This window comes from Protopterus annectens, chromosome 9.part0 (genome assembly GCF_019279795.1).
Source record: "Protopterus annectens isolate FY-2018-M chromosome 9.part0, PAN1.0, whole genome shotgun sequence".
Lineage (NCBI taxonomy): Eukaryota > Metazoa > Chordata > Ceratodontiformes > Protopteridae > Protopterus > Protopterus annectens.
The window spans coordinates 1,105,606,043-1,105,618,542 of record NC_056743.1 but is presented as its reverse complement, the minus strand read 5'-3'; the positions used below and the strand labels follow the sequence as shown (position 1 = coordinate 1,105,618,542).

Here is a 12,500-nt window from a genome sequence, read left to right as displayed (position 1 = left end):
CAGTTCAACAGGGATTCAGGAATATAGTTTAACGTTCAGATTCTTTGTGGGAGCAGAATGAGTCCAAATAATTAACGGATATTTTATCTGCTTTTCTCTAAAGAAGGAAATTGGTTACTAGAGTCTCTATCAGAAATAATTGTGTCAGTAAACCATAACATATTCCCTTTACTTAGATTTTTTTTGGGGGGGGCAAGGGGGATAGAATGCTGTAAACACAATATCTAAGCAGTATTTCTGGGAAATAATTAAGAAAGTGGAAGGGAAGTATTGTCAGAAGTTAGACTTTGTTAGCCAAAAGACTGGCACAACATTAAGAAGATATTATTGGATGACCTAGACCTAAAATCAATACGAGAGAAGAAACCAATCTCGAAGAAAAATTGTAAGCTAGGTTATCTGTAATCATTGCTTTACTGGTTTGGTGGATACATTTCAAATTTATTAAATTTTGCATTTAGAGTGTAAAAATTAGACAGAGTTCAGAAAAAATACTTTTGTAAACAACCAGCAAGAGAAGTAATGCTGACAAAAGATGGATACAGAAAATAGAAAGTACATGTACACAAATGATACATTGAAGAAAACTGTGATTTTACTGTATCAGTGTGCAGAGACAAAGTGTGGGGCATATGTTTTATTTTATTTTTTGTTTTATATTAATTTGACAATATAATTTTCAGACATATTCATGCATTTGTTTTATAGATGATTTGTATTAATGCTTAACAATAAATTAGTTGTTTCACTACTTGTCCAACAAAAGCTACTAGACTTTTAATAATTTCTAGTCCTATCATAATCTTAGGTTGATGAGATTTCCTAATGTTTCATCACATAGTAACTATTCATTCTGCGTTTACACTGTAGAGTCAGTATTACTTTCACTTTAAGTTGCCAAGCTGCAAGTCCATGAGGAATCAACTCACTGAGCATGAATGCTCAAGAAATCAATCCAACAAAAAATTAAATGTGTTTGTGCGGGGAGGTAAGGTTCTAGAAAACAATTCCTCAACTGTAAGCATGCAATTCTTCTTTTAATTACTGGACTTCTAGCTCATTAATTCACCTCACCCCCACTAGAAGCACTGTCTGTCATGTTGAATTTAATGATGGCACACAGTTGTAGCCAGAATGTTGCCACGGTGGTACAGCGGTAGCCTTGTTGCCTCACAGCAAGAGGTTCTCCTGTTTGATTCTTGGCTGGCGTGCCTTCTGTGTGGAGTCTGCATATCCTCACCACGGTCCAGTGGCCTCCGAAAGACATGCGTGAATGGGCGTGCCTTCGCTGAAGGTTGGGCGTCGGGCTGGCATCTTGGCACCAGAAAAATCGACTGCCAATCATTAGCGGACCAGAGTTCCACTATGGCGACCCCTAACTGGAAAAAGACAAACAACACAGTTGCAGCCAGAAGAGTCAGACGTTTTGGTTGTCAGTGCTATTAGTATGTTGACAGTGAGTTGTCACATTTAGTGGGCTTTGGTTTTTGGTTGTGGGAGACAGAAAAAGATTGAGTTTTTGATTTTGTTTTGTATCTTTTTTCCTTTTTCTCCATGGCATGTAAGACTATTGGCATGGGGTTTACTCTCACATTGTGGATGGGGATGGACTTTGTAACATAGAGTGGTTGTGTGATGTTTTGGCAGCAAATAACTGCTCCGAGGCTATGCCAGATGCAGCTAATCATAGTAAATCATCTCTATCATATGGCTTGTCTGTTGTACTATTCAGTAAACAACCAAGGCATTATATAGTACGGGAAACGTCTGTTACGTCATTCTGCTATAATTATAGTAATTAGTGGATGTGTATCTATCTGCCTGTCTATCTGTTTGTCTATCTATATAGCTATCTAACATCTATATATTTTTCTAGTCATCTATTTAAATGTGTCTGACTATTGCTTTAGAATTCAGCAAAAACTCTTGTTTCAAAAGCAACAAAGTACTTGCAAAGAATACTTGAAATCAGGGAAATGAAACAACACTTGGGTTGATTCCCTTCCCACCCTACATAGCATGAAAAAGGAAAACAAATGACCTTATAGTGTGCACATCCTGTTACCTAAGTATGCATTACTTATTTTATCATAGGAATGCAATGATAATATAACAAGGGTGGCTCTACAGTGATTCATTCTGTGTTATTTAACAGAATGAGGCTAACTGCCATGAAAACACTTACAGTTCCAAAATATCCCATCTCCATGTAAGTGACACTGCAAAGGTTACAAAATGCACAATGCAATCCTTCCTTGCAGTAATGTAAGCACCCGTATCCTCCAATATGGGGATGTAAACCTTCACACTCCTCTCTCTCTCTCTCTCTCTCTTCATCTTTTTTCCTCTTCTCTGACTCTAGCATACCATTGAATCTATAGCTCAACCAGTTGTTGTGTCCTGAAATGTTGACCACAGGATCTCTGTGTGGTGACATTCTCAAAAGCAGTCAACTGGTGAGTGCCAAACAATAGGTTTCCAAATGCTGGTACTGTAACTTCACATTCCTGTCTAAATCTGTCACAACTGACTTCCTACTACAACTGGCTTCCCAACACGGATGCATATTCTACTACCTGACAGTAGAGAAATGACAGCAGATTAATTCCTAACTCTAACAAACTTTTCCCCTATTATTGCTTCATAGTGTAGCTCCATTTAAGACTAAATGTTCCATTAAGGCTGTGATGGTAATTTGGTTACAGCAGCTGTCACTGTATTACTTTAAGGGTTAATCCAGCTACCTGACTAAGTTACTGTTCCCTTTCTTCATCTTTTTTCCATGTTTCTGCTTTTCAAAGTTAGCCTTCTTGGCAGAAGAGCACCATTCTTCTGTCCAAGGGTAGATGAGTAGGCACTCTTCCATGCTAAGAACCTCTGAGTTACTGCAAGGATTGAATATGGTATTACAATGTTGTTCTGGCATTCTTCTGCTTACAAAATCACAGTAAGAGACATCTGTTACAGAGCTAGGTGTGAATGCAGCACCACAGTATTATGATGCATTGCTTTCTGTGTTCCTATGTTGAAATAAGTATTGCATGTAGAATGCACAGACTCTGGAGACAGTCTGGGTGTATATGCATGTGTCCCTGAGGAGGGAAGATAATCCTAACATTACATTCCCCAAATTAAAAAAAATAATAATTTTATGTAAAGAGGTCCCAGCTTCTTTAATAGGAGGTTTTACTTACCTTTTTGGTATTTTTTCCTTTCAAAAACATAGAAGTGGCTGCTGAGCTTATAAAACACCACACCTTTAACTCTGTTAACTCTGAGCCAGGCAGACAATTAGAAATAAGGCAGGAAATTCATGGGAATCGGATGCAGTTGGAGCTACTTGAGGGCCATTGCCTTGCTAAGAGTTAGATTAATGTTTTTTTGAGCAGACAAGGGATTCCAGGAGAAGTCTCAGGAGAGATAAAGGGACTAGAAAGGTATCTCTAAAAGGACACATTTGGAGGATATCACTGAAGTCATAAACTGATATAGGTTGTTATGCATTCTAAAGAAGCTCTTGCAGAGTTATTTGAAATACCTATTATATGGATAAAAGAGACTGATTATATAAATATTATTTTAATATGGGACACAGAATTGTGAAGACACTGAACTGAAATGCAGAATCTGTGTTGTTTCTGCAAATCCCACACAATTTGGCAAAAAAATTTACTTTTTTGTTTTTGTTGAAAACAAACCTGTTTACACATGACTGACTACTAGAGGTTGTATTCCTTTGAACTGACCATACAAATATATATATATATATATAGATATATATATATATAGATATATATATATATAGGTTTACTTCAAATGATCAAAGTTTCAGAACATCGATCACCACATCGTCAAAGACCAAATGATCAAAGTACTGAAACATCGAACATCAAAAAAAAAAAATCTAAAAAAAAAAAACGTCCTTTGTACCTTCCACACCCCCCGCTACTTAAATATACCAACTCTGAAACTGCACTACAGTGAAGAGAACAGTAAATTTCTCATTCTGCACTGTACAGCGATCTCCATTCAGCACGTTCAATGATTCAGAACTTCAGTCATCTGGACTTCGATGATGTGATGATTGATGTTATGAAACTTTGATCATTTGAAGTACACACACATATATATATATATATATATATATATATATATATATATATATATATACACACACACACGTGTGTGTGTGTGTGTGTGTGTGAGTGTGTGTGTGTGTGTGTGTGTGAGTGTGAGTGTTTATATATTATATGTATGTGTGTGTGTATGTCAGTGTGTAAAGCATATAATCTGGTTTGGAAGCATATGCTGTTCTGGATTTTTTTGACATGCTGACTTTCATATTTTATATATTTCACAACAGATGCTGACTTTTGGTTGACTGTGATGTGTAGAAAGTGGTATGTTACTCATATTGGCGTTTGTCACAATGCCAACATTTTAGGCAGCCCACCTGACTTTTACCAAACAATAAAACAATTGCTTTCCTGTATCCTGTGATCAGTGATGTTTGGATGATATAATTTATAGAATGTAATATATTTTACTTGTATGGCATTTCCATATCCGTAGGCTACTATCCACTTTTCCTACAGACTGAAAAGGGGTGAGTAAAATGCAAGTATCTCAGAAACAAGGTATGAAAGGATTCTGGAAACTTTTAGAAAATGGAATCTATGCAGGAAGAGATATTGATAGATCACATTTCAGATAATTCAGACCTCTGTGGCAAGTAATCATTTTTGTGTGCTTTGGATTTAGATTTTCCTCAAACCTCATGACCTTTCCCACAGTTGTGTGGCATACGACGGTATCATGACCTTTTCCACAGTTGTGTGGCATACTACAGTATTCTACCAATGCATACATTTCTTCACTCCCATTCGCCTGCATGTATTTTATAGCAGGTACTATATTACTTATGAATGCCTAAGCTGCATTAAATCTACAATATACCCTATATATAACAGAAGCACTCCATTTTTTTTGTTTTCAACCATGGAAGGTTTTTGTAATTCATAAGATATTTTGCATGGAAAGCTTAAATTGTGTGAAAGCATTTTCTGATTGCTCACACTACCAATATTTTGTTTTTATTATGTTCCTGTTTCATCATCTTCTTTCAGCTGTTCCCGTTAGGGGTCGCCACAGCGGATCACCTATGTTCCTGTTTATGGAACTAAATAAATAAAAGCTGTTAAATGCCTGGCTTGCAGATTTTCTGCTATCAGTATTTTTGGTCTAAGTACTATCTTATCAGCACAGGCATTATACCATTCCGCTAACAACTTCATTTTTATATCTGTACTATTTGGAACACCAAATGTGATTTTGTAGTCACGGGTAAGAACAGTGTCAGTAAACCAACAGGTTAGCCTAGTTACCTTGGGTGTAGAAGGCAGTGGGTTCTAATCCATCTTCAGGTAGTTGAACTGCTGACACTGCAGTGCACCTAAGGGGGATGCTGCACTCCTAAGTATGCCACTCTAAAGGATGAGATTTTAATTTGAGGTCCCATTTACTTGAGTTGGTAGTATCAGAAATAGTATGTGTCCCTGATGTCCTAGCCAAATTTCCCTTAATAGTATAAATACCAACTTGGGTCTTCCGCGAAAAGAGGCGACTAGCCTGGTGGGGCTAACCCAGTCAATAATGAAAAAATAAAATAAAACCTGCCTAGGAATTAATGATATGCTAATTTTTAGATCTATGCTGTTTAATCTGTAATGCAGAATGTGATTCTATAATCATTAGCAACAATTACCTAAGAATTAGCAACATTATTTCAAGTAATAGATCTATATTTCAGTGTGTAAAAGCAGCATTACTGAGGTGCTTACACTATATTTAAATTCCAAAGTTTCCATAAAGCCATTTCTCTAGAAAATCTAGAGCATGTGATACACATAACCTCAGAGAACCTTATCACAGCAATTTTCTTGTTTTCTTTCCCTTACAACTGAAACTGCAGCAGATCAGAAATCAGACTGGACTATCCTGAGGCCATAATACAAGATCATATGCATAATCTTTTCTACCAAGGCAAGGAGTTTAAACAGGCATCTCTCTGTCCCTCACTCTTTCTTTGCCTGCCTGTGTGTGTGTGTGTGTGTGTGTGTGTGTGTGTGTGTGTGTGTGTGTGTGTGTGTGTATGTGTGTGTGTGTGTGTGTGTGTGTGTGCACGTGTGTACGTGTGTGCGTGTGTGTATATGTGTGTGTGTATATGTGTGTGTGTGTGTGTGTGTGTGTGTGTGTGCGTGCGTGCATGTGTGTGTGCGTGCGTATGTGTGTGTGTGTGTGTGTGTGTGTGTGTGTGTGTGTGTGTGTGTGTGTGTGTGTGTGTGTGTGTGTGTGTGTGTGTGTGTGTGTGTGTGTGTGTGTGTGCCTATGTCTGTGTCTGTTTCTTTCTGTCTTGGCTTTTTTTAGTTAAAGCCAGCTGCTAACAATGAGCAGTGCAGATATAGTATTCTGGAAACAATCCATATTCAAAGATTAAGGCAAAATATGTGTCAATTATAGACAGTTAAACATTTTAGTCCTGTACACTTGCAGAGAAATACTGGTTTTATTTTATATTGACAGTTGCAAATAGTGGAAATAAAAGCATGTATGGAAGGCAATACTGCTGTACTTCTATGACAAGTACTAAGTTTCGGATATTTGCAGTATTTGACTGTTTCAAGTAATAGCATCTTTTCCTCCCTTCACTTTTAAATTCATCATGTTAAAAATATTTTGCCTGAGTTGGAGTAGAAACAGAAATGTATTAAAAATATACAAAAGAGTTGCCGATCAAAGTTAAATGCTAATGAAAGCTGTATAGTTGTACAAAATGTAGATTTACACACGGCACACAAACTAATAATGGATGTTTGCACTATATATATATATATATGGTCTATATTAAATCAGTGAATGCTTAAAATAGCGAATGCTGATTTATCGATCCTTTAAAAGCGAAAGCTTGAAAGCCCAAACACACGGAACAGCAATATTTTTCCCAGGGAAAAAAATTTCTGTTCCACAAAAAAAAAAAAAAAAATACGTTCAAAACACTTAATAAAGTGTGGGGCTTCTCCCCCCACACTCCCCAATGTGAGGGGCTGTGCCCTCCACATCCCCCCTACTTAAACATACCAACTCTGAGATTGCACCACAGTGGAGGAAATGGCAAAGTCCCAAAAAACAGCCCAGCAATTTTTTTCCCTGGAAAAAAATTGCTGTTCCGTGTGTTTGGGCTTTCAAGCTTTCACTTTTAAAGGGTTGATAAATCAGCGTTCACTATTTTAAATGTCCGCTGATTTAATATAGATCCTATATATATATATATATACATATATATATATATATATATATATATATATATATATATATATACACACACACACACACACATATATGCATATACATATTTATATATATATATATATATATATATATATATATATATATGGGTCTACCTGAGTTAGTCGAAATGCCAGAAGACTGACAAGCGAATCGCGAGGCCCAGAAGATCGACAGTTCAGAAGACCGACGCGACGGATGAAAACACCGACGACGAGGATGCCGACATGGGAAAAGGCTGTGTAAGTATGCGGTAGTGACGGATGTTTGGGTGCGAGTAAGGTAAGTGTCGATATTGACGGTGTGTGGGGATAGGGGTGGGTTAAGTGAGTTAGGGTCAGTGCACGGGTTAGGTAAGTGTGTGGTAGTGATTGTGTTTGGGTTAGGGGCGGGTTAAGTGAGTTAGGGTTAGGGAGCGGGTCAGGTAAGTGTGCGGTAGTGATTGTGTTTGGGTTAGGGGCGGGTTAAGTGAGTTAGGGTTAGGGCGCGGGTTAGCTGAGTATGCGATAGTGATGGACCTTAGGGTTAGGGTTTGGGTTAGGGTTGTAGATAGTTGTGTATGTGAGGTTTAGTGTGGGTTTGTAGGGATTTTGGTGTGCTTGTGTTGTGTGTGTGTTTTTTGGACAGGGAATGTGTTCTGTTTGTTGATTGTTGTGATTGTGGTGTGTGCAGTGTATCAGGTTTCGTGTTTGTGTACCGTCGGTTATTTCGTTGTCGGGCATGTGGGGTTTCGTGTTTTTACACTGTCGGTTATGTGGTTTCGGTGATTGCGTTGTCGGTCTTCTGGCGTGTCAATTATGTCAGGTAGAACCATATATATATATATATATATATATATATATATATATATACACACACACACACACACACACACACACACACACACACACACACACACACACACATACATATATACAAATGTGTAGATACATATATAGGTATACACACACACATATATATGTGTGTATATATATATATATATATATATATATATATATATATATATATATATATATATATATATATATATGCATACACATATATACATATAATTATACATATACGTATACATATAGGCGCAGTTACAGGAGGCGTTGGTGGACAAGTGGTTGTAGATCAAAAATATAATGCTGTGGTTGTCTTCACCACAGTGTGTTGTGCTAGCTTCTGTTGCATTGTCTGGGTATTTTCCTCTTTTCTCCACAGTGTTGCAACTGTGGAGTTAATATTTATAATTTAGATGTGTGTGTGTGTTTTACTGTTTTTGAATTAGTGGTTTTGATATTTATTTTTCAGAAAAAAGTGATTTGTTTGATGGTGATTTGACTGCTCTTAGGTAAACCATACACATATATGTGTGTTAGTATGTAGTGCCTTCTGTGTGGAGTCTGCATGTTCTCCCCGCTGTCAAGTGGCCTCTTAAAGTCATGCGTGAATGGACATGCCTTTGCTGAAGGCTGGGCATCGGGCTGGCAACTTGTCACCATAAAAATCGACTGCCAATCATTAGCAGACCGGAGTTCCGCTGTGGCGACCCCTGACCGGGAAAAGCCAAAAAGACAAAAAAAAGTTTGTGCGCGTGTGTATATCTGTACGAATGTGTGTATAGGTTACATGTCTTTCATCACAAGCCAATTAACTTAGCTCAAACATAGTCATACTTTACTATTTGATTGTGCCAATGGGTCTGTAGTGGCTAGACATCAAAAGGCTTAACTGGTCTGTTCCTTAATAGCAAATTGTTATCATATGGAGAGTATCGAACATTTCTCCATGAAGGATAGAATAAAGCCTTTCCAGATGTGACAGGCCATGTTTTGAAAGATTAATTTTGATGATCTGCAACTCAACAAAACAAGACACTCTTATAAATGTATGTGTGTGCGTGTGTGTGTGTGTATGTGTATGAGTGTGCATGTGTAAGTGATACACACACACACACGCACACACACATGTGGATGTGCGCACACATAAACACACACATCCATGCACATGCTCAGGTATACACAAACACATACGTATAAACAAAGATCCGGGTGTGTTAAGACTGACACTGTGATCAACACCAGGAAACAGAGTTATCATGCACTTCAGCCAGTAAGAAGAGGTTGTGAACTTGTCATGAAATGTTTTATCTTTCACAGCTAGTTTTCTTGAATTAACTTGGATTAAAAATGAAGGCCATCATGCCTAAGGCATATCTGACTGCTGACAAAGATTTGATGATTAACTAACCTCCGTTAATTTACCTTCACTTGCATGAACTGCTGTTACTCAGTTTGCCATTGCTCTAACATGGCTTGACTGAGCTGTCTTTAAAATTAAATGCTCTCTTACTACTAATTGCAATGAGATTTTTTATAAAATTGGGCCAGCTTGATAAGGGAAGAAATATTGTGGACACCTTCAAAACAAAATTAAAAGAACATCTTAGAATTGACCGTATATGCACTTGCTACATAGATAATAGCTAATTTTGACATTGATTTAGCGGCATATGTGCAGTGAAATGCTATAATGTCACAAGCTGAGTGCATAGTGCAACATGATGCATATACAAATAGACATACTGTGTGAAACTGCTGTCATTATAATATCTGTCCTAAATTGTAAAATGATACATACTGTGTTTGTTCTATTTTGACATCTGTTGTCATTTTTAACATGTTTTAACATGTCTCCATGTGCCTAACTTACCCTTGTACCAAACGTGTCCTTCCTGTGTGCTTAACTAACACTTTGTCATTTCACTGTACAATGTTGCTACTGCATGCATAACTAAAACTTGTACTATATTATTGCACCATATTATTGTCTATCTATGCTCTTTAATGAGCTCAGGTCATGGCAGAAAGGGGTCAATTGACCAGTCAACTTACCAGGTTAACAAATAAGTAAATAAACAATAAAAATGTATAAAGCCTAACAATGTAAAGGATGGGATTCATGTTGCTAGATTGACAGCAATTTTAGCGAATTGCAAAACTCCAAATCCAACTCATGGAAACTACATTCAGTGAACTTTGGAGAAACATTATTTTTATACTGGGGGCAAGCCTCCCACAACCCCTCCATGTGGGTGGACATCCCAACCCCAGACTTTATACCTAATCTAAGATTATATAACAGTGCAGAAAGTGAAAACTCCAGTATTACACAAGGTGGTTTCAGCCAGCTGCCTTCATTGCAACTGCATTTGCTGAAATAGCTGCCAGTCTATTGACAGGTTCCCAGGGGTTAATGCTACTACAAAGTTGATGAGTGGTACAGAACGAGCCATTCACATGTTTTCATATTCTGTGAATTATTACTCTTTTTCTCAGCTGGCACAACCTCAAGATGATAATATGAAAGTAAGGAGAATGGAGGGTGAATTGGGGCTTATTCCCTGCAAAAACTATTTTTTTTTACTTCTGCATGTTTGCACAGACTTGCCTTTATCCATGAATACCTGTGTGTATGACATAATGTAGTCAAGGGCATGGATCTTTTTCAGAAATGTGTGAGTTGCAACATAATGTCAGCTGTACTTATTCAGCTGTTTACTTTACTTGTGGTTTGAACAGCACCTTTGTGTGCACAACGCACTCCGGAATACTGCTCACCTTCCTTCTTGCTTTGATTGACAGTGGAATAGTTCTCTATCTTTTACTTGCTGGATGCTAGTTTGTTTCCTTCAATCACACAATAAGGAGTTTCCTTCTTGAGGCTACTGAATATAACGTTGTCTCTGGCATCCTCAGAAACAAGTGGTCCAGGCAACTGGTTAGCTTATCCATCATTAAGGATGATGGCCTCCAAGCACCATACTGTTAGCGTGCTGGTGGACTGTAATCTTACCTTTTCTTAAAATGTGAATCTGAACAATTTCATAAATAACCTTTGACAACATTTGCACGTTAGAATATGCTGCAGAAGAACTGAGTTTTAAATTAGACAAAATTAGTGAGGAAAGAAGAGGATAGCTGTAGAGGTAGATATTGGGAATATGAGAGAGAGGGAAAGAGACAGAGAGAGAGAGACAGACAGACAGAGACAGAGACAGAGAGAGAACAAGTGAGTGACAGATAGTAAGTGGTGCAGGCAACACAGACTAACCTGAAGCTCTGTAATCGACATGATCTCTTGCCACGTTAACTCCATCTCTTTCTGATAGCCATGTTCACCCACTGAATGGGGCAGAAGAGCTGCCCTGGCCCTGCCTTGCTGAGGTGGACAGGGAGGCATTTTCATACCTCTGAAACGACTGGATAAGTTCTCCAAGGATGTTGATGGGAAGTCTTCTCTAATGGCGAAAACCTAATCAGGACAGATAAGGAGCATTATTTATAGCCTAATGTGATATCTGTAAAAATACTTTCAACAGGTGTCATCCCACATTTTCCCACTTCGGCCTTTCTGAGCTGGTCAAGCTTTGATGCTTTTGATCTGTTGAAGGACACTGAATTCCTATACTCTAGACTTACTGCTTCACTCATTATGTGCTCTCTCCTGCAAAGTGCTGTGGAGACTACTCCAGAGATAAAGATGGTAAGTGATTCACATATTATGTAGTTTAGCTGTACCGCAACTAGGAAATACTAGTCAAGATTACTTTTGAGCAACATTATGGGAGGTTCTGAGTATGTTTGCTTCTATGAAGCAGTGACTGAATAAAGCAAATGTTGGTTTATTTTATCCAGCTCACATTAGTTCAACTATATAACTCTACAGAGCTTGATCTTACAGTCATGTGCTGACAGTACAAAGCTTCTTGTGACCAGTTTAGCATGCCTTTCATCTCTGACACACTCTTTTTTTTAATTTTTCTTGGTAATAGATCAAAACCAGTGTTACAGTACTAGGTGTCAAGCCAAGATATTGAGCATAACAGAAATACATTTTATACATACATAAGATGTTGGAGTAAAGACATACAAATTGATAAACTCTGTGTAGATTCTAACATTTATTCTCACACACAATGAGTTGTAGATATATTTACAATATCTTATGTAAAGCAGTTTGGCTCCACAAAGGGTGATAAATTGTCCTAGTGACATTCAGGTAACCTTGGATATTGAAATCAAATTAGATTATATTGAAAAAGAACTATGCAAACTGGATCCAAACAAAGTACAGGGAGGAGACAGAATGAATAATAATGACCTGAGAAC

The 12,500-nt window shown here is 37.6% G+C and overlaps 1 protein-coding gene across 1 annotated transcript in view; it reads right to left on the bottom strand.

Moving 5' to 3' along the window:
• The window catches only part of NFE2 (nuclear factor, erythroid 2), a 334,785-nt gene that overhangs the window by 68,570 nt on the left and 253,715 nt on the right, over positions 1-12,500 (bottom strand). The window contains exon 3 of the mRNA XM_044083955.1: positions 11,443-11,643. Within this exon, the coding sequence (XP_043939890.1) occupies positions 11,443-11,643 (201 nt within the window). The remainder of the gene's footprint in view (positions 1-11,442; positions 11,644-12,500) is intronic.